The sequence below is a fragment of the Polistes fuscatus genome, unplaced genomic scaffold (genome assembly GCF_010416935.1).
Source record: "Polistes fuscatus isolate 324 unplaced genomic scaffold, CU_Pfus_HIC Scaffold20, whole genome shotgun sequence".
Taxonomy (NCBI): Eukaryota; Metazoa; Arthropoda; class Insecta; order Hymenoptera; family Vespidae; genus Polistes; species Polistes fuscatus.
In genome coordinates this window covers 2511834-2539199 of record NW_025113097.1, presented here as the reverse complement: position 1 = coordinate 2539199, position 27366 = coordinate 2511834, and the positions used below count along the sequence as shown (strand labels likewise).

Genomic DNA, 27366 nt, shown 5'->3' with positions numbered 1-27366 from the left:
CTCTCATATAATAAAAGAAACGTTCGATATACATTTTCTAAAATAATAATATATTTTTATTACTTAAAATATGTATGTTAACTGTATAAATATCTTTTCGAATATCGTTTGATTTACTTTACCTAAGTACAATTATCAATAAATTCTAACAAATGATTTTTCTAAATGAGTTCATTCCAAGTCCCTCCCTTCCCCCTGTTGCTTCCTAAAAATCTGTGCGTTAACTGTATAAATATCTTTTCGAATATAATTTGATTTTCTTTACCTAAGTACAATTATCAAATAAATTCTAACAAATGATTTTTCTAAATGAGTTCATTCCAAGTCCCTCCCTTCCCTCTGTTGCTTCCTAAAAATCTGTGCGTTAACTGTATAAATATCTTTTCGAATATAATTTGATTTTCTTTACCTAAGTACAATTATCAAATAAATTCTAACAAATGATTTTTCTAAATGAGTTCATTCCAAGTCCCTCCCACCCCCTGTTGCTTCCTAAAAATCTGTGCGTTAACTGTATAAATATCTTTTCGAATATAATTTGATTTTCTTTACCTAAGTACAATTATCAAATAAATTCTAACAAATGATTTTTCTAAATGAGTTCATTCCAAGTCCCTCCCTCCCCCTGTTGCTTCCTAAAAATCTGTGCGTTAACTGTATAAATATCTTTTCGAATATAATTTGATTTTCTTTACCTAAGTACAATTATCAAATAAATTCTAACAAATGATTTTTCTAAATGAGTTCATTCCAAGTCCCTCCCTTCCCCCTGTTGCTTCCTAAAAATCTGTGCGTTAACTGTATAAATATCTTTTCGAATATAATTTGATTTTCTTTACCTAAGTACAATTATCAAATAAATTCTAACAAATGATAATTGTTGTTATTGTTGTTGTTTGTTGTTACTGCGTTATTATGCACTTTATCGAATCGTCTTACAACAAGCTAAACCACTTCTGAGTATTATCATTTCTCCTAGTCGACCTCTCACACATATCAGGTTTCTAAACTCACGTGTACGTTCGATCTAACATACCTTTTACTACTTGCTTCAACTCGGAGGGTGAGGAGGGACGTAGGGTAAAGGGGCTGGGGGAGGGAGAGTAGTCCTTTACGAGCGTGACTTGGCGATACTACTCTTTTCCTCTCGCATTTTATTTTTTTTTTTTTTTAGAACTGATGTGATGCATGTTTCAATCCGGAAAACACTACATATGTATTACATGTGTATTCTACTTGCACGAGAAAGCTCGATTAAATTGGTTCACTTGTAGCGTCCTTTTCTGTTTATATTCTTTTTTTTTTTTTAACCCTTTCTTTACCCTCGAACGAAAGTAAGGAAGGAAGGAAGGAGAAAAAGAAAGAAAGAGACGAAAGTTTTCGTTTTATCATCAATCTTTGAGTATTAAATTGTCCTATTGTTTGTTTTTTTGTTTTCTTCTTTTTTTCCTTTTTTCTCATATATTTGTTTTCTTTTTATAGGTGGAGGAGATACGTGAGATGATAGATAGAATCCAGACGAATGTCGAGGATGTCAAGAAGAAACACAGCGCCATTTTGTCGGCGCCGCAAACGGATGAGAGTGAGTTTCTTCTCTCTCTTCTAATTCCTTTTCCCATTCTTATCCTCTCTACTTTATAAAACGTAATGTTAGAAACGGGCTTTTTTCTTTTTTTCTTTATTCGATAAAAAGAGGAAAGCAAACTCTCAATGTTTGTTTGCCGATACAATATTTAAAAATACGTAAGCGCGAGTAACTCGTATTTACTCGCATTTATTCGTATTTACTCGTTTAAAAATATTTTTATTTAACATTTAAACGTATTACACCGAGTTTCGCGTATATTTTCTATCAAACAACGGATCAAATGACCCATCTTCCAAAATTATCCATATATTTCAAAAATATACTACCATTTATGCGATTAAACTTCTTGGCTCATCATCAAATGGATAGTTTAGTTTGAAAAGTGGGTTTAAGTCAATTTCCAATCTGTATAAATCAAATACATTATTTTAATGTTAATACGTTGCGTCCGATATTATTTTTTATATCATAAAAAGAAAAAGAAAGAAAAAGATAAAAAAGATAAAGGGAAGAAAATTAAGGAAAAGAAGAAGCGATTGATAGAGTAGAAGGGGGACGAAAAAAAAACCGTGAAAAATTAAAAGAAAACTAAACAAGTGTGGGATGCGAGCACCTCCAAGCCAAACACTTAAGTAGGCGTTCGTGAGGAGATTGGACGGTGGGCCCTGGATAGCTCAATGGTTAAAGAGCAGTCGTCCGGAAAACAGAAGATCCGGGTTCGAGTCCCGGTCCAGTCTGTCCAGTGGCTCAATTTTTCACGAATCCTACATTCTGGGGGCTCAGCCGGGATGGAGGTCTGCTTCGTGTCACACTTCTACGGCCGGGCAATAATTAGGGAAAAATAATTAATTGAACGTCTATCAAAGAGAGGTTAGGCCGACGTCTTACGTATGGTGGCGACGTGAACGATTGGCTGGGGAACTAGGCAAGACGGCCTTTGGGCAGCAATGCGTTCAGGACTAGAGACGTAAGACGTGTAGTGTAAGAGGTCTACGACGAAGAAGGATAGATGGTTCAGGGAATAGGTTTTCCAATGACGAACATTCGGGGTCGAATGTAGTTGCGGGGGGGGGGTAGAATGTGGGATGCGAGCACCTCCAGGCCAAACACTTAAGTAGGCGTTCGTGAGGAGATTGGACGGTGGGCCCTGGATAGCTCAATTGGTTAAAGAGCAGTCGCCCGGAAAGCGGAAGATCCGGGTTCGAGTCCCGGTCCAGTCTGTCCAACGGCCCAATTTTTTCACGAATCCTACACAAGAATAGAAATTCAACAGCTAGGATGATTTGTTATAACGAAATCTAGAAAGTCGGGGTGGAAAGGGGGTGCGAGTGGGAGTGGGCGGGGGTTGGGGGTTGGGTGGGTGGGTGGGGTAATGCTCGTTTGACTCGATGGCTTCGCGGTGAAAGGCGATAAATGAGCCTTGATATTCTTCAACTCGGCAGCCGAATTCAATAGCGAAGCGGAGCGAGGTAACCGTTAAGTTTGAAAGCGAGGGGAGAGGAGGGGAGGGGAGGGGAGGGTGGATGGTAAAGGGTGAAAAAGAGAGGGAGAGAGATAGATATATAGTAAAGGGTGTCGGCGGTTGCTTGCCCGTCCCACGAGGGAGACGGAAACAGGGCTGGGAGGGAGGGGGTGGTAATCGTCCTTGCCCTGGTTGCCGTTGTAGCTGCCAGCTGCAGGGGGGGGCAGTTGCTTGGTTTATCATCCCCTACACATACATCATTGCGCTCGCGCACACTCACGCACGACAATACTTTTTCCTTCTTCCTACTACTTCTTCCTCTACTCTTATTGTTACTCTCTTACTCTGTTTTTTTTCTTTTTTTTTCTCGTCGTTGGTTATTTTCCTAGAAAATGATTTCATCTTCCTTATTTTCCCTACTTTTTCTATCTCTCTTTCTCTCTCTCTCTCACTCTCTCTCACTCTCTGTTTTTATGTTTTCATCTATTTGCAAAGCTAACACGTTTGTGTTTGGCTTTCTAAACCCACCCTCCCCCCCCTCACTCCAACTGTTAGTTTGAAAAATGGCATTTATCATGCCATGCACATTTATCTTTCCGTTTTCCCTCTCAAAATTTACTTTTATCATTTTTTTTGTTCTCATCCACTCGTCATCTTAAATGTGTTATTATTATCATTATTATTACTATTAATATTCGAGTATCATACGGGGGATCGGGTAGTGGGTGTTGGGTCTGTTATCTGGGTATTATAAAAAAAAAAAAATAGAAAAAAAAACTATATATCGTTTATATTTATGTCTACTTTAACTTTATCTCTCTGTTTTTTCAAACTCCTCTTTCTCCTCCTGCTCCTCCTCTCCCTCCTCTTTCTCCTCCTGCTCCTCCTCTTCCTCTTTCTTCTTCTTCTTTCTTCTTCTTCTTCTTCTTCTTTCTTCTTCTTCTTCTTCTTCCACTCGGCAAGTTTTAATGCTGGCACGGTTAACATAAGCTCCAGTTATGTCAAAGGAAGTATCAGCACCAAAGTAACAACAGCGTACAACGAACACACATTGCTTGCTTGCTTTTGTGTTTAAAAGATATAGGTACGCTTGGCACTTGCGTTTATTATACCCCACATATAGCTATGAGTTGACGATGAGAAAGAAAGAGAGAGAAAAAAAAACGAAGAAAGAAAGAGAGAGAGAGAGAGAGAGAGAGAGATGACTGGGGGTTGGTAGAGGGAAAAGAAGAGTAAAAAAGGAAGAGCAAAAAAAAAATGAAACGTTACTCGCAATCAAAGGGAGGAACGCCAAAGGTGTGTGTGGTGGTGGTTGGTACACGTCAAGTGAAATAATCTAATGTAACATCGAATTAATAAAACTCGTCGATTTTATTACAGTAGAGAGAGAAAGAGAGAGCGAGAGAGATGGGTGAAGAAGAATTAAAAAAAAAAACTGGTGTGTGTACTTATGTACGCACGTAAGAAGTTATACTTCTTTGCCGTACCAAAACGAACATAACCTCAATAACCTCAAAAATAACTTCAAAAAATAACTTTAAAAAAAAATAATTATTATATATAAGAAAGAATAAAAAAAAACTAGTGTGTGTACTTATGTACGCACGTAAGAAGTTGTACTTCTTTGCCGTACCAAAACGAACATAACCTCCATAACCTCAAAATAACTTCAAAACAAAACTTCAAAGAAAAAAATAACTTAAAAGAAAAAAATAATAATTATTATATATATAAGAAAGAATAAAAAAAAGAAAAAGAAAATATCAAAATATAGATATCAGTCCACACTAAATATAAGAGAGATATATCGAATTACTTCACGCGTCAACAGCCATGGCGCGGTTACAGCATTAGTTCTCGCTTCGATCACTTAAGTAAAGCAGCGCTGAGTTCGATTAGTATTTGGATGGGTGACCCGCTTGAGAAAAAAAGGGGGAAGAAGGAAAAGAAGACAACTTCATGCCGTATATTTGAAATTGTTCTACCGCGCGTCGTCAATACCGACAAACTTCATGATGTCGTTTTTCCAGACGCTCGGAACAAATCAATCCCCATTACATTTTCCCCAACGCGCCAAAAGAAGTATAACTTCAATAACTTCAAAAAGAAAGAAGAGAGAGAAAAAAAAGAAAAATTAGATTTGAATTTCTGTGGTGGTCGTGTCGTAGTAGTAGTATTACTATGAATAATGGGTATAACCGTATATTGCGTGATGCACATAAAACGAATGATAAAGAATTTTCTCTCTTTTTTTCTTTTTCTCTTTCTGTTTTCCTCCTTTTTTTTTTTCCTCATTCTGTCTACCTGTCTTCCTCTCTGATTATTTCCTCGCACATGCGTACGAGATGACATTAATTTAGCCTCGTAGCAATGTATTATAAATATTAGAAAGGTACCTTTTAAAAGAATAAGCTGGTGCATCTCTCCCTCTCTCTCTCTCTCTCTCTCTCACACACACACACACACTCTTACACTTCTTTCCCTAGTCGGAGAACATAATATTAATGACGTGAACTGGAAACCGTGTCGCATTTGTCTTCTCGGTAGCTCGATAATCGATTATTCTCACGCCACTTGCGTTTTGCATCAAGGTGTATATAGTATGTAATAGTTATATATTCAATGTAGATACATATATATATGTACATATGTGATAAAGCGCAACGGAATATGGTTTACTCTATATATCCATTGTTCGATTATACGCATAAGATAATTACCCGTTCTGTGTTATTGGCATTCAGTATTAATCATAGATTGAACGCCGTTTATTCTTATTGCATATACAAATAAATCGTATTAGTGTATGGTGTTGCAGAGAGAAAGAAAGAGAGAGAGAGAGAGAGAGAGAGAGAGAGAGAGAGAGAGAGAGAGAGATAGTTGGTTACATCTACAGTTTTGGATCATATGCATTGTGTATGTGTGTGTACATTCTCTGAACATTCGCACGTGTACACACGATGATTGATTTAGGCTACTCTTATACATATATACACGTAATATGACTAATCTCTATTTTGAATTTGAATACCGTTTTGTGTCTACGCGTAAGATTTGAAATGAATCTTTTTCTGTGATCAGAGATTTTGTCTAACGATTTTTGTCGATAGGAAGTAACTCGTTAGATCAAAGAAAGAAAAAGAAAAAAAAAAATTCTAAACTAAACTAAACTAACTAACTAACTAACTAACTAAAAAATCAAAAAGAAAGTTATATTTAAAAGGGAATTGACGGTGTAGTTGTAACACTTGCAACAGGTTGACGTTGATGAATGTAGATGTCTGAGCATAGTGTGGTGTTGCAGTAGTTCGTTCATTCTTTCTTTCTCTTCCGTTCCCTATCCTTTCTCTTTTCGTATCCGTTTGTAATCAATTTTCCAATTGTCTCTTTTTTTCCTATCTATATATCAATACGAATAAAAATAAAAATATAAATCAATAATATATAATATCGATAAAGAGAGATATAAATCAATAAAAAATAAAAATAAAGATATATATAAATACAATAAAGATATATAATCAATATACAAATACAATATATCAATATTATTCTCGATAAAAATATAATTTCGTTTAAAAAAAGAACGAGGAAAGTATTTTTATGGAACATTATTTTTTTATCCCCCTTTCGTATTTTTTCTTCTTTTTTTCTTTTTTTTTTTTTTTTTTCCCCATAAAACGTAAATCAACAATGAGAATTTAATCATGCGCGTGGGTAACAAGATCATGCATGGGTGTAATACCGAGATGTTTACCAAAGGGACTCTAATTTACTCTCACAAATCAGTGGGCGTTTCATTAAAAGCCTACGTGTTTTGCCTCGGGTAAAGGTGCAACACTAATAAGATGCACTGATCTCTGTGATCTTTCATTCCAGGGGGGTTACTATTTTAATTCATGATTATCGTTATTATCGTTATTACAGTTTCAAAGATTTAATATGTTTAACTGACTGGGTTGGTTTGTTCTTAACTGTGGTAAACCGATGGGTTATTGATTTCGTTTCAAAAATAATTAATAAATGGTTATTACTACGCTATGTTTAACCAATTGAAATACCGTGTCCTTATTTCATCTTAATTGTTAAAACGTTATTGACCATTTAAATCTCCGTCCTGAAATAATAATCATGTCAGGTGGATTCTCTTTCTCGAATTGATTCGTTAGAAAAAGGTGGCTTGGGGTAAACTAATTTTGCAGTTTACACGAGTTGTTCTTAAGAACCAGGACGGCAATCCGTTATTTTGCTGCGTAAGCATATCAAATATATATAAAAAAAAAACAAACTTTTTCAACGGAGTCTAAAGAAGAAGAAGAAAAAAAAAATAGTTAGGTCAACCGTAAGAGGTTAGAGTAGATGTGATGTGTTTTGCTCTTTACTTTCTCTCTCTCTCTCTCTCTCTTTTCTTTATTTTTCTTTATTTTTTTTTCTTTTTTTTTATCATTCTCGCTTCGACGAGTTATATACCTCTCCACCTACATTTCTACTATATTCTCTTGCATTGATTAAAGTTATAGTTTAAAAAAAAAAACTGCTGTGTGTACTTATGTACGCACGTAAGAAGTTATACTTCTTTGCCGTACCAAAACGAACATAACCTCAATAATCTCAAAAATAACTTCAAAAAGAAACTTCAAAGAAAAAAAATAACTTAAAAAAGAAACTGGTGTGTGTACTTATGTACGCACGTAAGAAGTTATACTTCTTTGCCGTACCAAACGAACATAACCTCAATAACCTCAAAAATAACTTCAAAAAAATAACTTTAAAAAAAAAATAATAATTATTATTATTATATATATATAAGAAAGAATAAAAGAAAACTGGTGTGTGTACTTATGTACGCACGTAAGAAGTTATACTTCTTTGCCGTACCAAAACGAACATAACCTCAATAACCTCAGAAATAACTTCAACAAAAAACTTCAAAGAAAAAAAATAACTTAAAAAAAAACTGGTGTGTGTACTTATATACGCACGTAAGAAGTTATACTTCTTTGCCGTACCAAAACGAACATAACCTCAATAACCTCAAAAATAACTTCACAAAGAAACTTCAAAACAAAAAAATAACTTAAAAATAAAATAATTATTATTATATATATAAGAAAGAATAAAAAAAGAAAAAGAAAATATCAAAATATAGATATCAGTCCATTCTAAATATAAGAGAGATATATCGAATTACTTAACGCGTCAACAGCCATGGCGCGGTTACAGTATTAGTTCTCGCTTCGATCATTTAAGTAAAGCGGCGCTGAGTTCGATTAGTATTTGGATGGGTGACCCGCTTGAGAAAAAAGGGGGGAAGAAGAAAGAAGACAACTTCATGCCGTATATTTGAAATTGTTTTACCGCGCGTCGTAAATAACCGACAAACTTCATGGTGTCGTTTTTCCAGACGCTCGGAACAAAATCCACTCCCCATTACATTTTCCCCAACGCGCCAAAAGAAGTATAACTTCAAAAAAAGAAAAAAAGAAAAAGAAAGAATAGGAGAAGAAGCTTGTAATGCAAACTTCGATTTATAAATCGTGTGGATTTCCGCATAGGAAAAAGATCAAACACGTTTTCACGGTTCGGTCAATCTTTTCTATTCCGTTTTTTTTTCCTTCTCGTCAAAATCATCGACAAACAAAAAAAGCTCATCGGCCTAGTTCTTTCCGAATACCTCGCTTCGTGATCTCTTCTTCTTCTTCTTTCACCTTTTTTTCTTTATTCCTCTCTCACTCTCACTCTCTCTCTCTCTCTCTCTTTTTTTATCCAACAGTATTGAAATTGAAGTTCGCGTCGCTTGGAAAGAAAGGATAACGCGAAATAATAAAGTAAAAGAAAAGAAAGAGCTATTTTTGAAGGGGAGAGAAAAAAGAAATAGAAAAAGGAAAAAAGAAGAAAAAAAATCAAAAAAGAAGAAGAAGAAGAAGAAGAAGAAGATAGTCAGGGGTGGAGAGAAAAGAGATTTGTATCACGGAATCAGAAATTGCTTCTATAGATAGATATCGTGAGAAGAAAGTAGATGGGGGAATAAGAAAAAAAAGAGGTGGAAATAGAAAGAAAATTGAGAAAGAGAGAGAGAGAAAAAAAGAAAGAAAAAGAACGAACGGATGATAAGAAAAAGAGGATTCTGTCGTCGTAGAAATGGAGGAGGCGTGGGAAGGAACTAAAAAGAAAAAAAAAAGAAAGAAAGAAAGAAAAAGAGAAAAAGAAAAATTGAAAGATGGAGAATGGAAAAAAGTGTGGCGTGGGGTGGGGGGGTGGAGAGGTGGGGGAAAGTAGAAGTGGAAACTAATATGCACTTTACACAGTGGGAGAGAGTTTATTCGTTCCTTGAATAAAATCGAAGTTCAATTATAGAAGCTAATTTATTAGACATGCTTTACGTTGGCACCTAATAGTAGTAGTAGTAGTAATAGTAGTAATAGTAGTAATAGTAGTAGGTAGGTAGGTAGTAGTCGTTCTACAACTGCGTTACCAATACTTTTCCGTACAATGAACCAAAGATCGATCTCTCGTTTCCTCTGAAAACGTTTTCTGCATTCTGACATCTGTCTTCCTTAGAAGAGGAAATACGGAAAATTTATTCAGAACGAGTAGTAAGAGAAATAGCTACTGTCGTTTACATTGATACCCAATGCTGACTCTGACTCTGACGCTGATGCTGATGCTGATGCTGATGGTGATGCTGATGTTGGTAAAATCTACGAATCAAAAGAGAACCCACTAGGAAATGTTCCTCGTCAATCGTAATTGACGTTTCTATGCATGAAAGGAAACGAGAGAGAGAGAGAGAGAGATATTTTATAGAAAGACATGGACATACACCACCACCCATCTTTGTGTCTAACATTGAAGGAACGCAGTGTTCGATGCAACAGGCAGGCAGGCAGGCAGCAGTTAGGTTTGGTATAACGCGTGCATGATCACGGACAATGTGGCTTCCTTATCGAACATCGTTTCCGTTAACGACTATAACCAGCGATGACGCGACTAGCTAGTATCTCTTCTCTATGAACAAGTGTTGTGTTGTTATCATAAAATTATGTTAGGAAAGATTTTCCTTAGTAACTTTTCATAATAGGTTGAATAGATTTTTTTCGTTACTCATTTTTAAACTTCTATCTCGATATGTATTATTTATTTATTATATGATTATTGTTTATTACATTATTATTATATTAAATTTATTAATATTATATATAATATTGTCTTTATCCTTAATTTTGTTGAGAGTAAGAACTACAATTAGATTCGTCTAAAATAAGAGATATTATTAAAACATAATAGGTTAGGTTAATAACTTTACAATATTTACACGTGATCAACTAACCTAAAATAAGAGAATCAACAATTAAAAGTTCGTCCTCCCGTTTCTCTATTAATTGATTCCAATCTTAATGCGTTTTTAATTAATTTCATTTACAAGATTTTTCTACTAAACTTCTAAAACGCTCTTGCCAGATTTCAAGACTCTCACTCCTACAAGATTTTCAAACACCAACCGTCACTCCTGCTAGCCTTTGTTCCCCCAATGTATGGCGCCACATTCAAACAGCCAATCACTCAATGCACCGGCACATGCGTACAAAGTTTACATATATATATAAATTCAAAAAATTTTATTTATTAAATATATTATATGATTTGTTGTTTTCTATTTTATTTTTACTTTACCACGATCGTTTACTACGAGAGAGAGAGTTATTGAATATTTATTTATTTATTTATTTATTTATTTTTTTTCATTTGAAAAGCTTTTTAACAGATTTGTTGTTCATTTTTAAAAAAGTGTCTGTGAGAGAATGAGAAAGAGAGAGAGAGAGAGATGCTTTCTCTCTTGGGACTAATGAAGCAGTTTCAAGCGATAAAGTACATAATATAGAATAGTCGATGGGTATGCTATGGGGATTCGAGGATGGCAGCTTATCTAGGGCAAATTAAATGGGTCGTGTTACCGGAACAAAGGTTAAAACCATGAATTCGTATCGACTACTACTACTACTACTACTACTACTACTATTTATTACGATAGGATTTCATTGATATATTTCATGAATAAAGGATGACCAAAATACGAGAGTTAGAAAACACGATAGGTTTTCCTTTTTCCTCTCACGATATCTGGGAACTTTATAATCCCCGTTATCTTTATCTCCATTCATCAAATCAAAACCGCAAGAGGGGAAGAGGGAGAGAAAAAGAGAAGCCAAAGTAGGAAATCTTAAAATACTCTTCTCGTTCTTTCCTGTATTTTGTGTGTGTATGTGTGTGTGTGTTGATGATAATCCGATTTATTCTTTATCACTATCTCTCTCTCTCTCTCTCTTTCTTTCTTTCTTTTTTATCTCCTTTTAGAGGACCATCAAGAATATTTCCACTCGATTTATTCGTATACAAGTCAACTTCTTATTTCAAGGAATCAATTGGCAAACGAAAAGAGAACAGATCAAATCTAGAACGCGTTTATGTATTTGTATCGTTCAAAATTATTGGATTTATCTTAATACCTATTTCGAGTAAAGATAAAAAAAAAAAAAGAAAAAGAAAATAATTCAATTAAAAAATATCCTTCCGATAAAAGTAATATAAAATATAGATTATTTGAAAATTTCTTATATAAATATGATAAGCGGTAATATAAAGTAATCAAGATATAACTATTTTCAATTTACGATTATGCATGGAAAATAGTTTATAATCTAATTCGCAAACTGTGCGTTTGTTTGTTTGTTTGTTACTTTTTTCTTAACTTTTCTTTGAACTAATAAAAAGAACTTTAAGAGAGAATTTTGGCCCCGTTTCGATTTTGAAGAAAAACTCAGGGAAAGTATAAATTTGGCAAATTTCCAATTGGCATTGCCCTACATTTTCTATTCCAACTGTTACATAAATGCGAAACGCAACTACTTTCGATAATTCTAAGTATTACGTGTCTCACACGCTGGGTTAATGAACCGAATTTAACTTTTGAATATCGTTCTCACGAATAATAAGGGAATACATTATGTGGGATGCGAGCACCTCCAGGCCAAACACTTAAGTAGACATTCGTGAGGAGATTGGATGGTGGGCCCTGGATAGCTCAATGGTTAAAGAGCAGTCGCCCGGAAAGCGGAAGATCCGGGTTCGAGTCCCGGTCCAGTCTGTCCAGTGGCCCAATTTTTTCACGAATCCTACAATTATTTGACTTTATTCTCGAGAAAATAAACTATGAGAAATTCTTAAAAGATTGAACGATCAAATATTAACATCTCCCATTCCCCTTTTCATCCTAGCAAACTACGAATGCCAAATTGTTGTAATAATATCGCGTTATAAACGTATGATAAGGGTTGCGAATAATCGTTTCTCTGTTTCAATTAATTCTCGAAAGGAAAACATAACTCAAAAGTCGATAAAGAAGGGAAGAAGGGAAGGAAGGAAGGAAGGAAGAAATATTACAAATTCGTATAATTAAAAGTTTCTTCGTGATTCTATGTTAGAAATTAGATTTATCTTGGGATAAATCTTCCTTATTTTCGTCCTTCGTTGATTTTCTTCTTGCCATTATTATTCGTTTTTTGTTACGGCATAATTCCGTGGAAATGGTATTTCTATTACAATAGTATCATCTCTGTCTTCTTTAATTGTTTGGCATCGGTCCAAGTTTTCTGATATCTTCTCCTCAGCTTCGATGAGTATCCCTTCTTCCTTTTTTTTTTCTTTTTCTTTTTCTTTTAATATATAATCCTTTTTGCCCGTTTTACGTCATCTGAAAGAAAAATCAAGATATTTAGTAATTTTGATTTTGATCGTAACGGAACGTTTTTAAATCTAGATCGAATCTATAGATTAAATATTATAACAAATCGATTAAGTATTTTATTCGATGGATAATAAAATATATAAGATAAGGTAAAAGCCCCCTTGGTTGGCCAGGCCCCCTCTATTGGCCACTTTATGCCACAACAGTGATTATAAATTATATGCTGATGTGCACATGGTGACAGTTTTAAAAAAAAAAATTCTAATTTTAAAATATCATTGAAAGTAATTCGGATTATTTTAAAAATATATTTAAAAACGAAAAAAAATAAAGTTGTGCAAGACTTCTGTTTTTGGATGGTTTCTTGTTAAGTAAGGTAAGGATACTGTGATTTTTATTAACCTATATATTTCATTTTTGACAATAGCAACCAAAATATTTTTTTTTTCTGCAATTAACATAGCTTAAAATTATTATAGAAATTGAAAATTAAGTGATTTTTAATTATTCTCCATTAAAAATATGGTGGCCAAGCATGGAGACAGTATTATTGCCTCTGTTTTTATCATTAGCCAACTTATGGCTATTCGCTTTGAGGTTATATATATTTGTACATAAAGTATTCAACTAGTTTTTTTAATACTAATGAGTAATTAATTTCTTTGTACACGAGTTTTGAATTATTCAATTTTGATTTATTTAATAAATTAGTTATTAATTAATTATTTATTTTAAATAGGAAACATGGCCAAATGAGGGGACATGCGTGGCCAAAAGAGGGAGAAAGTTGGCTAAAAATAGGGACATTGCAAATCTATGTTTTTTTTAATTTATTATTAAAATATTTATGAATAATTTGTCTTTTCTTTATTTTTATTCAAAGCTGAAAGCTCAAGCTTACAGGTTAAACCATTAGTTTAGATGTCAGTTATTTTATTGAATGAATATAATTTTTCTAAAAAGAAAACGGCTTAACTGGCCAACCGAGGGGGCTTTTACCTTATACCGAATTTAGAAAACGTATAACAAATCGATTAGGTATTTTATTCGATAGATAAAAATAGATAATAAGATATATAAGATAGTATATAAAAATTTCGAAATAAATTTTAGTTCCATATAAAGCATTAAAATTTCAACTTGTTCCGCGTATCTAATTATAAATCGTTTCGACATAGTACTCTTGAGTATAGATATACGAGGTCGACTTCTTCAGGGGTTCCAGTTCACCGAATTCGTTTGCGGTTAAAACCCACCACCACCACCACCCCTAACTCTCTCGACTTGTTTCGAGAGGAGCTTTCAGAATGGTAGGGTAAAACGAGAAGAAGAGGAGGAAAGAAAAAAGAAAAGCTAGCTAGCTAGCTAGCTAGCTCGTTGCTTTCTCAGCAGGTGGTGGTGGGAGTTTTAGGGTAAAGTTTCGTGTAAACGACCCCGATTTGTCGTCGTCATTTCCTCGACTATTAACAAACGGGTAACACGATGGCGGTGATATAGTAAAACCTGTCGGAAAAAATGAACAATTGAATCGAATACGATACCACCCCATCATTTTCCAACAAATTATTTCTCTACTATATAATATAATGATTACAATACGAATGATTATATGGATCAATTTCCACGAGTTTTCATTTATTTTCTAATCTTTGTTGTTTCTTTCATTAATTTTATTTTTTAACACATTCACGGACGTGAATGCTATAGCAATCAAATTTGAAAGCCAATTAATATCAAATTTTATTTTATATAACCTTAAGTTTTTGTAATTATTATACCACGCAAAGAGTAATTTGAAAATAAATTTTTAATTTAAAAAAATATTTATAACAAAAAAAGAAGCAATTTAAAATCATTTAAAAATAAATTTCTTTTGTTCCTCGTTAAAACTTTGTCTACGAACGTGTTTAAAATATCAAATGATCGAACGACGATCAAATATTACGATATTTATTAAAAAGGGTTTTCAAAGTACATATTCGAAAAGATAATCCATAGGTATATCTGTCTCCCTGTTGGTAGGATAATCTGATTAGGGCTTCATCGTGCTAAGGCTTCCACACAATCTTTCTATTCGTTGTTGTGTTGTGAACGATATAACACAACACGCATCGAAGAAACTCTTTTCAAAAGAAATATATTATTGGACGAATGTGATAATGTATAACGACGTTTAGATCTAACAAAAGTTAAGAGAATTTCAATTCCTATATTTGAATTCTATTCGAATTCAAAGAGAAATATTTCAGATAATGGTGTATGAAACATAGAAGATAACACAATTTTACGTTAAATCTGTATACTGCAGCAATTTTCTCTCTCTCTCTTCCTCTTCTTATCTTATCGTCTATACTTTCTTCATCTTGACTGGACCAAACCCCTTTTATTTCTGACAATGAGCTCTTATCTTATCTTTTGGCATATTGCCAAATTGTATTCTTAATGCATCTATGTAATACAACACATAAGTAGATTGCAATTTTTAAGTACGTTAGAGCAAGAAGAAGAAGAAGAAGAAGAAGAAGAAGAAGAAAAGATCTTCTTCTTCTCCTTTTTTTTTTTCGATGACACTATTAAAACTCACCAAAGGTCACCACGGGATATTATCGTATAAACCCATGGACAAATAACACCCTACAAGTTTATTAGAAATATTTGTCTGATTAAACGTTAAAGGGGTTAAATGTCAGCTAAATGTATACCAGGTTGCGTAGGCGTGAAGGGTTTTTTTTTTTATTTTGCGTTGAGTTCTCCTCTCCTTCACGCATATAAGGAGTGAGAGGTCACGTAAGGATATTAAAACTTGATCTTCCGAGTGTTGTATATATATATAGTCGAATACCTTTTAAATAACATCCTATGGTAATATAAAAATACTTTAGACAAATTTCATCCCCTTCGCATTTAATATCTACACGTGAAATACAACCGTACTACCGTCACATTCTATGGGTTTTCTATGTATGTATATATGTAGTTATGAAAGAAAGCAACTAAAAAGAAAAAACGATAAAAAAAAAACAAGCGTTTAATTGGAGAATGTAGGGTGAAGAATTTTTAATACCCCTCCACCCCCCACCCCCCACGAATTGACCATTCTAATTCTTATTCTTCTTTTTTCTTTCTCCGTTCTTTTTCCTAGAGGTCAAAATGGAATTGGAAGACTTGATGTCCGACATCAAGAAAACTGCTAACAAAGTCAGGGCCAAGTTAAAGGGTAAGTCCATTTTGCGATATCACATTTTTTAAATATCTTTTTTTTTTCTTTTTTTTTCTTCTTCTTCTCGTCGTCAACTTAATTATCGAAAAAAATTATTATCCCTTATTATCTCTTTCGTGCTTCTCTCTCTCTCTCCTTCTGCATTTTTTTTTCGATTTTTTTTTTCATCCCTATCTCCCCCTCCCACCCACCCCGGTCCCCCGTTTTCTTGATGTTTTTGCATTTAGTGATAGAACAGAATATCGAGCAGGAAGAGCACACGAACAAATCGTCGGCCGATCTGAGGATACGCAAGACGCAACATTCAACGTTGTCTAGGAAATTCGTTGAGGTTATGTCAGAATACAATCGAACGCAAACCGATTATAGGGAACGGTGTAAGGGAAGAATACAACGACAGCTCGAGATCAGTAAGTATTATCAAAATCATTAAGATTGTTTAACCGTTTCATTGCTGCCCCTTCCTCCTCCTCCTCCTCATGTTTTTCAATTAGTGCCACAATTTTGGCATATGTCAGAAAAATAATACGTCAGCGGTTTAAACGGTTAAATACAATGAACAATTGTTTTCAAATACGTGATACAGATAATATTAATGTTGAATTAATGTGTGTGTGTGTGTGTGTGTACATTGTCTTGCGTTGAATCATTTTGCTCGCGTACGTTGTTTTTTTTTTCTTTTTTTTTCTTTCTTTTTTCTAACTCGACGAAAACAAAGTTTTAACCTTCTTGTGTGCCGTTAATATTTTTTTTTTTTTTTTTTTTTTTCGTTGAAAGAACACGAGCCTCTCTACTACTTGCCCTCCCCCCCTTCTTCTTTTCAACCCTCACTTCATCGACCAATAAAGACTTCCATTTTTAGCGGGGAGGACGACCACCAACGATGAACTCGAAGAAATGTTGGAGCAAGGAAATCCAGCGGTATTCACGCAAGGGGTACGTTTATAGACAAATTTATCTATTAGATATATTATATAATTCTATCTGTTCCTTTTTTTCCCTTTCATTTCTCTAAAAGTCCAAACTATTTCGTTTAACACGAATAAATAAATAAATAAATATATATTTATATAGAAATATAATTATAATGATTAAAATGAATCAAATGTTCCTCCTCCTCCTCGTCGAAGATTAAAACAAAACAAAAGAAAAAAAAAATACTTCTTTGAATATTTGTCAAATTATTTGTATTTATTCTATTCGTTCAATTTCTTTTGTTCTTTTTACTTTTTAAAAAAAACCAACATTATCATCATTAGATCATCATGGAAACGCAACAAGCAAAACAAACCCTTGCAGACATTGAGGCACGTCACGCTGATATTATAAAACTTGAAAACTCTATCAGAGAATTGCACGACATGTTCATGGACATGGCCATGTTGGTGGAAAGTCAGGTACCATAAATCACCAATTATTTTCCATAATTAATCTAAAATGATATTTCTAATCTAACCTATTGTCATTTTGCGTTTTGGTATACAGGGTGAGATGATTGACCGTATAGAATATCACGTTGAACATGCGGTCGATTATGTTCAAACCGCTACGCAGGACACCAAAAAAGCACTCAAGTACCAAAGTAAAGCACGACGGGTAAGTCATATTAAAATTGTCAGACTGGACAAACGACGATATTAATTTGATTAATTTTTTTTTTTATTATTTTTAATTTATGAATATTAATGTATTTATTACATATTCTTTTCCTATATATAGTTTTTTTTTTTTTTTTGAAAGGGGTTTCTATCTCTCACTTCTCTTCGGTTTTCCAATTTAAATACCTCATCCCCCTATTATTCCCTCAACCCTTCAGCCCCCTCTCCCCGTTTGATTTGACTTGCGTTTGATAACTTTTTTGCTGTCCCTTCTCCTCTCGTTCTTCGTGCACCTTTGCTTTTTGTTGATGATGATGATGATTATGATGAGATTATACATATATATATATACTGCCTCACCTTTTTTATACAAAATTTCTGACCTCCTACCCTAAGACGCAAATTATCCAAGGACTATGACGCTTTCTTGTGTTTCTCTCTATATGTATCGCTGATGACATGACAAATAATTCCTACTACTACTACTACTACTACTACTACCACTACTACTACTACTACTACTACTACTACTGCTACTGCTACTATTATTCATACTACTTACTAACAACATAACAGTACAGCCGATGTATGTACATATGTATACATATATACACGCGTGATATATATTAATATTATATATATATATATATATATACAATATACTGTCTGTGTGTATCTCTAACTGTATCGCTCTATCCTGTCGAACATGGGTGTGCTAATTGTGCCTCTGTCCATGAAACGCTCTGTCTATACTACTACTACTACTCTCATCATACTATTTATATATATTAATTTTACGTACTAACCCTGCGCTGTGTCAAACTAATTGCGTTTTATACGTGATTATTGTTGTTTAGTGTGTGCGTAAATATACATATATATATATAAATATATGTATATGTATGTGTATGTGTTACCATTATTAAAGTGTATAATTCAGTTAATTCATGAAAATCCTATAGGAAATAATTCAACGTTTTAGAGAAAGTATATATTATATTATATATTGTAATATGAATTTTATAATTGTTTTTTAGGAAATAATAATCAATAGATAATATATATGTGAATTTCACTTAACGAGAGTGGGTAGAGTTTAAGTATTAAATTGAAATTTAATCCGTCTTTATAGTCTCCTTATGTTTCTTTAACAATGCTAATAATTATCTGTTATTATCTCTTCCTATACTTTGAGAAATCAATGTTTTATTAATCTTTGCTTTTCTATCGAATCTAATCTACGGATTCAATTTCAATTTCATTGTTTAAAGAATTCGTCTTAAGGATGATTTGTCGATACAATCGGAAACAAAAGTTAATGACATTTTCATCAAATCCATATCTCTTAATATCTGTTGAAATAGATGATTTAAACCAACTATTTTTTTTTTTATAATTGAAATTTTGATATAAAGTTTCTAAAAGAATGAAATTTAGTGATCATTTTAATAATATTAACATAAAAATCTCAATTTAAGTGAAAATTGTAAAATAACTTTTGTTTGTGACTGTACTGTATCATCCTTAAATTCACGGTACAGTCACAAACAAAAGTTATTTTACAATTTTCACTTAAATTGAGATTTTTATGTTAATATTATTAAAATGATCACTAAATTTCAATTATAAAAAAAAAATAGTTGGTTTAAATCATCTATTTCAACAGATATTAAGAGATATGGATTTGATGAAAATGTCATTAACTTTTGTTTCCGATTGTACCGACAAATCATCCTTAATTAATACGTGAAATGATAAAAATATATAATTCTGTTTTTATCATTTATTTTCGCATACTTTTCTTTTCATGGTTTAACTAATTTTCATAAATTAATCGGATTTCACGGTTTTATAATGGTAACATAATATTATACACACATAAACATGCGTTTTATACAAATTATTAACTTGAATGTCTTCTTCATCCACCTGTATGAAAATGTTGTTTTGTATTAATCAATTTTCAAATACAGCGTCGTCCACGTTATTTTATCTCCTTTATAAACTGGGATAAATTTCTACGTGTCCACTGTGTAATTTTGTGTGTTCTAACTATATTCATATACATATATATATATGTAAAAAAAAAAAAAAAAAAAAAACAACATATTATAGTATACGGTTAGTTACGCGTGTATCGTCAATTGCGTATTATACATTTTGTGCATACACTTATACATACGGATATTGTGTTGGTGTATTCATCCGGGTGTTACACACACACACACATATATATATATCTTCGTATAATATTAGTAGATAAAAGAAGATGATTTTTTACGAAACGAAGAAATTTCTTCTTCGACCATTTGTCCGTCGTCGATCGATAAACGAAGAAAAAAAAAGAAAAAAGAAAAAGAAAGTTCCAACGAAAAGATTATTTTTTTGAACGTCGTCCGGACGCATCTGTCTACTTTTTTTTTTTTTTTTTGTTTTTTTTTCTTTTTTTAATTTTTTTTTTATTTTTTTTTCTTCTTCTTCTTCTTCACACGTACTATGGAAGAAGTTACACGTTTAATACTCGGATAGTTCTTCTTGTTGATACGACGACATTCATACATCAAGCAAAAGGATATGCAGCTACAGAGAGACGAATCAAAAAACGAGAGCAAAATGGAATCCCCCCATATGGTTCGTATATTATACGCGAAATTTGTTCACACGTATAAAAAAAAAAAGGATTGGACAACTTTAATTTTTCTTTTTTGTGCTGCGAGTCGCACGATCTTCACAATCAATTTCGTTTATTTTAGTATCAAAATCAATTTTCGTCTCGTTCAAAAAATAAATAAAAAAAAAAAAAAATAAATAAAAGACAAAAACACTTGCGCAAGTTCAAAAATTACAGTACTATTTTGTTATCCAATAGCAGGAGAGAGGAATCTTATTTTCCTTTCATTTATTGACGGAATATGCAAGTATGAGTGAATGAGAATGCAGCTCGCAAGCTGCACCTAACACCAGTTGTCCAACCCTAACTTGTACGATTTCGACGGAATCTTTTGTAGTTAACAATTAGAATGAATCTCACGTAAAAGAGAGAAATAAGAAGAAAAAAAAAAGAAAAAAAAAGAGTTATTAGAAAAATTATTAGTATCGTTTTTTTTTTTTTTTTTTTTTTTTCAGACCGATCGGATATACGCGAATCAAATTATAATAAATAATATAATAATATATAACATACAATAAATATATATATATATATCTTCATTTAATTTATTATATAATAAATGTAATACTTATTTTTTTTTTTTTTTTTTTTTTTTTTTATAATTACAAAAAGAAATTTTCTAAAAAATTAATTACAACTCGTTGAAATGTAAAACAATGAAACGCAAGTTGAAATGTAATCCGATTGGTCTGAATATTTAGTTATTGCATTAGTTTTTTTTTTATTATTGCATTAATTTTTATTCATTTTTTTTTTTTTTTTTTTTTTTTTTATAAATATTAGCATTGCTTCATCGCGACTTCTCGTGACCATGACTAACGATTTATATTTTATAATCTATCATTAAATTAATCGCATCGTTCCCATTACTTTTTTTTTCTTTTTTTTTCTTTTTTTTTTTTTAAAAACCACGTTGTTTTAGATCGTTCGTTATCAGCTTTTTTTTTTTTTTTCCTTTTTTTCAAACGATAGTTACACGGAAAAAATATATTATAACGAACACGATATATCTTATTCGTTCGCATAATACTCGGCGTTTTCTATTTTTTTGCGATTTTATGTTTTTTTTTTTTTTTTTTTTTTTTTTTTTCTTTTTCTTTTTTCCCCCCATTAGAAGGTAACGTCCAATGCATTAAGCTAATCGATTCGCTGATCGTTTCTTTTCGCTTTGTTTTATTTCAAACCTAACAAATATATAATAATCGCACAGCACACGACACGATAGATTGCACATAGTAATTTCTACGCTTTTATGCACGTATTATGCAAGTAAAATTATCACTTCAACGTTTCTTCCCTTTTTTTTTTTTTTTTTTTTTTTTTTTTTTTCTAATTTTAAGATGGCTGCATATTATGTGTTTTTACGTGTGTGTATGGTGATGGTGTATGATGGTGTGTGCGTGTATGATGGTGTATGTTTTACTATATAGTCGGTCAATGTTCCCTTTCATTGATTAGAAATAAACGTATGTTTTGTAATAAAAATAAAAATAAAAAAAAAAGTTCTAAGCAACGATTCAAAATTAAACGCGAAATATTTGTTACTTTATGGTTCTCCTATTTTTTTTTTCTTTTATTCTAAGCGGCATGAACGAAAATCATAAACGAAAAATATTTTTAATAGCTTCGATTTTTTTCTACGACAAAATTGTTCGGTTTGCCATTACTTTTTTTTTTGTTTTTTTTTTTTAAAGTAGATCTTATTGTAATTAAAAGAAGAAAAGAAAAAAGAAGAAAGATAAAGCGTATTGAATATTATCTATACCGTTATTAATTATAAATTAATTATAATTTAAGGAAACACACATACCTTGAATAATTCCATACGTGTTGGTACAATGGAGAAGAACTGCATTTTTTCAAGTAATCCTTACAAGTGCACTACACTATTAGTTCACCACACTATTGTTCACTACACTATTGTTCACTATACATTAAAACAATTATTAATTAATCGAAAAAAACGTATATAATAATCAAAAAACACGGAATATGTGAGAGGAGTACCGTCCGTCTCGGAATCCAACGTAAGACTGGTTCTTTGTTCTCTATGAAAGTCGTTAGAAATTTTGTCTATTTACTTTCGTGTCTATGATTTACCCTCAGGCTATATGTATACGTATAACGAAAATTATATGCGCGATAAAGTAAGATTTTCTTATATGGAAGGTCATATAAACATCTTTCAATAAAAGTACTTTCACAGAGGACAACGTGCGAGTTAGAAGGTGAATTTCAAAGAGGACGGTACGGAGATCATATACTACGTGCTTTTTAACAACAATACGCGTTTCTTTAGTTTCTTTTACAATTTTTTTGAAGTTATAAGGTAAAAGCCCCCTCGGTTGGCCAGTTAAGCCGTTTTCTTTTTTAGAAAAATTATATTCATTCAATAAAATAACTGACATCTAAACTAATGGTTTAACCTGTAAGCTTGAGCTTTCAGCTTTGAATAAAAATAAAGAAAAGACAATTATTCATAAATATTTTAATAATAAATTAAAAAAAACATAGATTTGCAATGTCCCTATTTTTAGCCAACTTTCTCCCTCTTTTGGCCACGCATGTCCCCTCATTTGGCCATGTTTCCTATTTAAAATAAATAATTAATTAATATCTAATTTATTAAATAAATCAAAATTGAATAATTCAAAACTCGTGTACAAAGAAATTAATTACTCATTAGTATTAAAAAAACTAGTTGAATACTTTATGTACAATATATATAACCTCAAAGCGAATAGCCATAAGTTGGCTAATGATAAAAACAGAGGAAATAATACTGTCTCCATGCTTGGCCACCATATTTTTAATGGAGAATAATTAAAAATCACTTAATTTTCAATTTCTATAATAATTTTAAGCTATGTTAATTGCAGAAAAAAAAATTTTGGTTGCTATTGTCAAAAATGAAATATAGGTTAAAAATCACAGTATCCTTACCTTACTTAACAAGAAACCATCCAAAAACAGAAGTCTTGCACAACTTTATTTTTTTTCGTTTTTAAATATATTTTTAAAATAATCCGAATTACTTTCAATGATATTTTAAAATTAGAATTTTTTTTTTAAAAACTGTTACCATGTGCACATCAGCATATAATTTATAATCACTGTTGTGGCATAAAGTGGCCAATAGAGGGGGCCTGGCCAACCGAGGGGGCTTTTACCTTAATAATAATATATAATTATTTTTTTTTAAAGTTACTTTTTGAAGTTATTTTTGAGGTTATTGAGGTTATGTTCGTTTTGGTACGGCAAAGAAATATAACTTTTTACGTGCGTACATAAGTACACACACCAGTTTTTTTATTCTTTCTCTATATATATAATAATAATAATTATATTTTTTTTAAAGTTATTTTTTTGAAGTTTTTGAGGTTATTGAGGTTACATTCGTTTTGGTACGGCAAAGAAGTATAACTCTTACGTGCGTACATAAGTACACACACCAGTTTTTTATTGTAATTTCTAATATACTTTATTTTCATGACAACAATATTTTAGCCTTCCATATAAGGAAATCTTACCGCGCATATTATTTTCTTTATACGTATACATATAGCCTGAAGGTAAATCATAGACACGAAAGTAAATAGACAAAATTTCTAACGACTTTCATAGAGAACAAAGAACCAGTCTTACGTTGGATTTCGAGGCGTACGGTACTCCTGTCACATATTCCATGCTTTTTGATTATTATATACGCTTTTTTTCGATTAATTAGTAATTATTTTAATGTATAGTGAACTAATAGTGTAGTGAACTAATAGTGTAGTGAATTAATAGTGTAGTGCACTTGTAAGGATTACTTGAAAAAATGCAGTTCTTCTCCTGTTACACCCAACACGTATGGAATTATTCAAGGTATGTGTGTTTCTTGTATATTGTTAATATATTATATTTTATTTATAATTAATAACGGTATACGTCATTCAATGGATTATACTTCTTTTTCTTGTCTTCTTTATTATTATTATTATTATTCGTTTAATTTACTCTCGTTATTAATAAAACTTTCAAATTAAATTCATTAAATATGTAATTAACGTATTACAGTAATGTATTTATTTTTTATAAAATTAGCTTCATTTTAAATAACACTATATTTAATAGTATTCAAAGAGAAAAATTTACTAAGCTTAATGGTGTACAATTTTATGGGACATTTTTTTTCTCATTACTGTTGTTACATTAACTTATTTAATATTCTTTTTTTCGTCATTACCGTGTTGCCATCATCTTTTAATAGTCGTCGTTGTTACGTTTGAATATTCGTTAAATATGCTATCCTCGTATTTCTTTCTCGGAGGAATAATACTTACAATTAGTTCGAATTTAAAACAGTATTTTACTACGGTCTTTCATTTTTTTTAATATTATTTTTGTTAAAGTAAAAGAAACCATTGGAAAGGAAAAAGAAAACGAACGAACGAACGAATATGGTTCTTCCTCCGATAGTAGGAGATTATTTGTTTACATGCATCTCTCTTCCCCTTTTTTATAATAATATTTTTTCAATTTTATACAGTAAGACCTCTTTTTGTGCGGCCCTTTTTTATACGATTTCATTTTTGTGCAATTTGTTTTGTGCGATTTTATTTTTGTGCGATTTGTTTTGTGCGATTTATTTTTATGCGGTATCTAAATCTCAGCAGCGTTGCTACCAGTTTTATGTTTTCTTTCAATGTACATATACACGTGTGGACGAACTCTGATTACATAGTCTCCTTGACGACGATGTATCCGGACTTCGCGACGCTGTTCATCTGATTTAAACAATCTCCTAACAATTATTTAATTTGATTGAAAGCACTTTTCACATCTACATTTCGCAAATAATTGATGTATTTTCTAAGTGCGACTATTTTTATGCGGTCCCTATCCACCGCACAAAAAGAGGTTTTACTGTAATTGTTTTTTTTCTTTTTTGGTACGTTTTTGGCTGTCGGCATAATATAGTTAGAATATCACGATTATTAAATAAATAAAAATATCTCTCTGGAATTTCTCTAGTGCGGATTTAATTGAAAAACTCGTCACAAATGTTCCCTCGTATTTTTCTTTCTGTCCACAGAAAATGATCTTCATCATAATCTGCGTCTTAATATCGGCCGTCATATTAATATGCATTGTAATAGCAACCCTTCCGAGGAACACCTTCTAAAAAGGGACCGCGGGGGGTGAAAGAAAACAAAATAGGTGTTTAAGGGAGGGGATGGCAGGGATCGTTCGATAGAAAGAAAAATCAAATATAATCCGGAGAGAGACGGAAAACAAAGTGAGGAAAGAGAGAGAGAGAGAGAGAGAGAGAGAGAGAAAGATTGAGGAGAAAAAAAGGGAAAGAAAGAAAGAGAAAATGGAAAAGAAATAAAAATACAAAATATATATATATACATGTGTGCATATGAAAATACATGATATAAAAAATAATGATGATGGCATCCCCCTAATCTCGTTCATCTCGCGAGGGAAAAGAAAAAAAAAATATATATAAAAAAAAAAAAAAACAACAGCAACAACAAAAAGTAACAAACGTCGCGTCTAAAACGAGAACGCAAAAAAAAAAATAATATCAGGAATACAGATCTTTTGTGCTATCCCGATCTTTTATCGAAATTGCGAAGGAGAGAAAATAAACAACAACAACAACAAAAAAAAATAATAATAAAAAAAATTAGGAAAAAAGAAGTGTAACGTGTTGCTTGCGAATAAATGAATCTCATTCAAAAGAAAAGGGAAAAGAAAAACAAAAAAAAGGATAAAATAATAATTAAGAATAATAAAAATAGTGTTATTATAATAATGAATAATTAACAGTAATAAATAATGAATAATAATAATGAATAATAATTAATATATAATTTAGAAATAAAAAAAAAGAAAATATACACACGTACACGTAAAACACGATTGAAACGGTTTTTTTATGGACGAAAATTATCGTTTAAGAACGGAGATTACATGATCGGCGTTTATTTCGAATATGATAATAATAAATCACGTGTATCTGTGTTGTTAAAAAAATGAACAAACGTTCAAATAATTGAACGAACGTTCTTTTTTTTTTTTTTCTTTTTTTTTTTAATAATAATCTCTTTATCGATGGCTAAATTAACGCAATAATTAACTATTAAAATTAAATCGCAACTGCTCGCCTCGCTTATAATAATACTTATTGTTACTGACGTGCTGCATTTTCAACAAAAAAAAAAAAAAAAAAAAAAAAAAAAAAAAAATGCGCAAGAGAAAAAGAATCATCGTGCGTTTTCGTGTAAGCCCAAGCTCTTCTCGAAAAATTTATTTATTCATTATTTATTTCTTATTTATTTCTTATTTATCCTTTCGCTTTTCTTTTTTTTTTCCCCTCCTACTTTCTTTTCCCATCTTTTTTTTTTTTTTTATAAATGAAATTTTATTGTCATAATCTTGTATATACTTTTATATATAAATATATATGTATTTTTTATTCTAAGAATATCGAATGAAGAATCTCTCTCGCTTGATTCATTTATTTATTTATTTATTTATTTATTTATTTATTTATTTATTTAATTTATTTATTTAATTTATCGCATAATTTGTATGAAATATTTCGTTGTTGTTGTTGTTGTTGTTTACTCGAGAAGAGGTAATCAATCAATCAATATGTTTCTAACCTAACAAGACTTCTGTGTGTCTTTTTTTTAATTTTCTCTGCGTGGTGGGTTGTACATTTTAAGTTTTTTAACGCTTCAATGTATCTCTCATATCTAAAGCTTTTCGAAACATTCCAAAAGCACGTTCCTTCGTTTCCGAAAAAGATAATATAACTCTTATACATCCATTATATTATATGTATATATAACATTGAACAAACAAACAACACAAACAAAAATATAACAGAATATAGAAAAAAAATAAGAAGAAGAAGAAAAGAATACAAAAAATGATTGATTTTTAAACACAATCCATTGAATGACGTATACACCGTTCTTCTGTTCACAGAAATTGATCCTGATCGTGATCTGCTCGACGATAGCAGTCATCATTTTAATTATTATTTTGGTACTTAGTTTATCTTAAAAAACGCGGGACCGTGA

The 27366-nt window shown here is 31.6% G+C and overlaps 1 protein-coding gene across 3 annotated transcripts in view; it reads left to right on the top strand.

The window, feature by feature from the left end:
• Positions 1–27360, top strand: part of LOC122517371 (syntaxin-1A) — a 36323-nt gene extending 8963 nt beyond the window's left edge. The window contains exons 3-9 of one of the 3 annotated variants that reach the window (XM_043635723.1): positions 1483–1582; positions 15938–16012; positions 16243–16425; positions 16878–16951; positions 17275–17412; positions 17501–17611; positions 27272–27360. In XM_043635723.1, the coding sequence (XP_043491658.1) occupies positions 1483–1582; positions 15938–16012; positions 16243–16425; positions 16878–16951; positions 17275–17412; positions 17501–17611; positions 27272–27349 (759 nt within the window). In that variant the 3' untranslated portion in view covers positions 27350–27360. Of the gene's footprint in view, positions 1–1482; positions 1583–15937; positions 16013–16242; positions 16426–16877; positions 16952–17274; positions 17413–17500; positions 17612–18189; positions 18934–25361; positions 25562–27271 lie in introns of those variants that run through there. The other 2 variants (XM_043635722.1, XM_043635724.1) reach the window with 2 other exon arrangements.
• Positions 27361–27366: the final 6 nt, after the last annotated feature.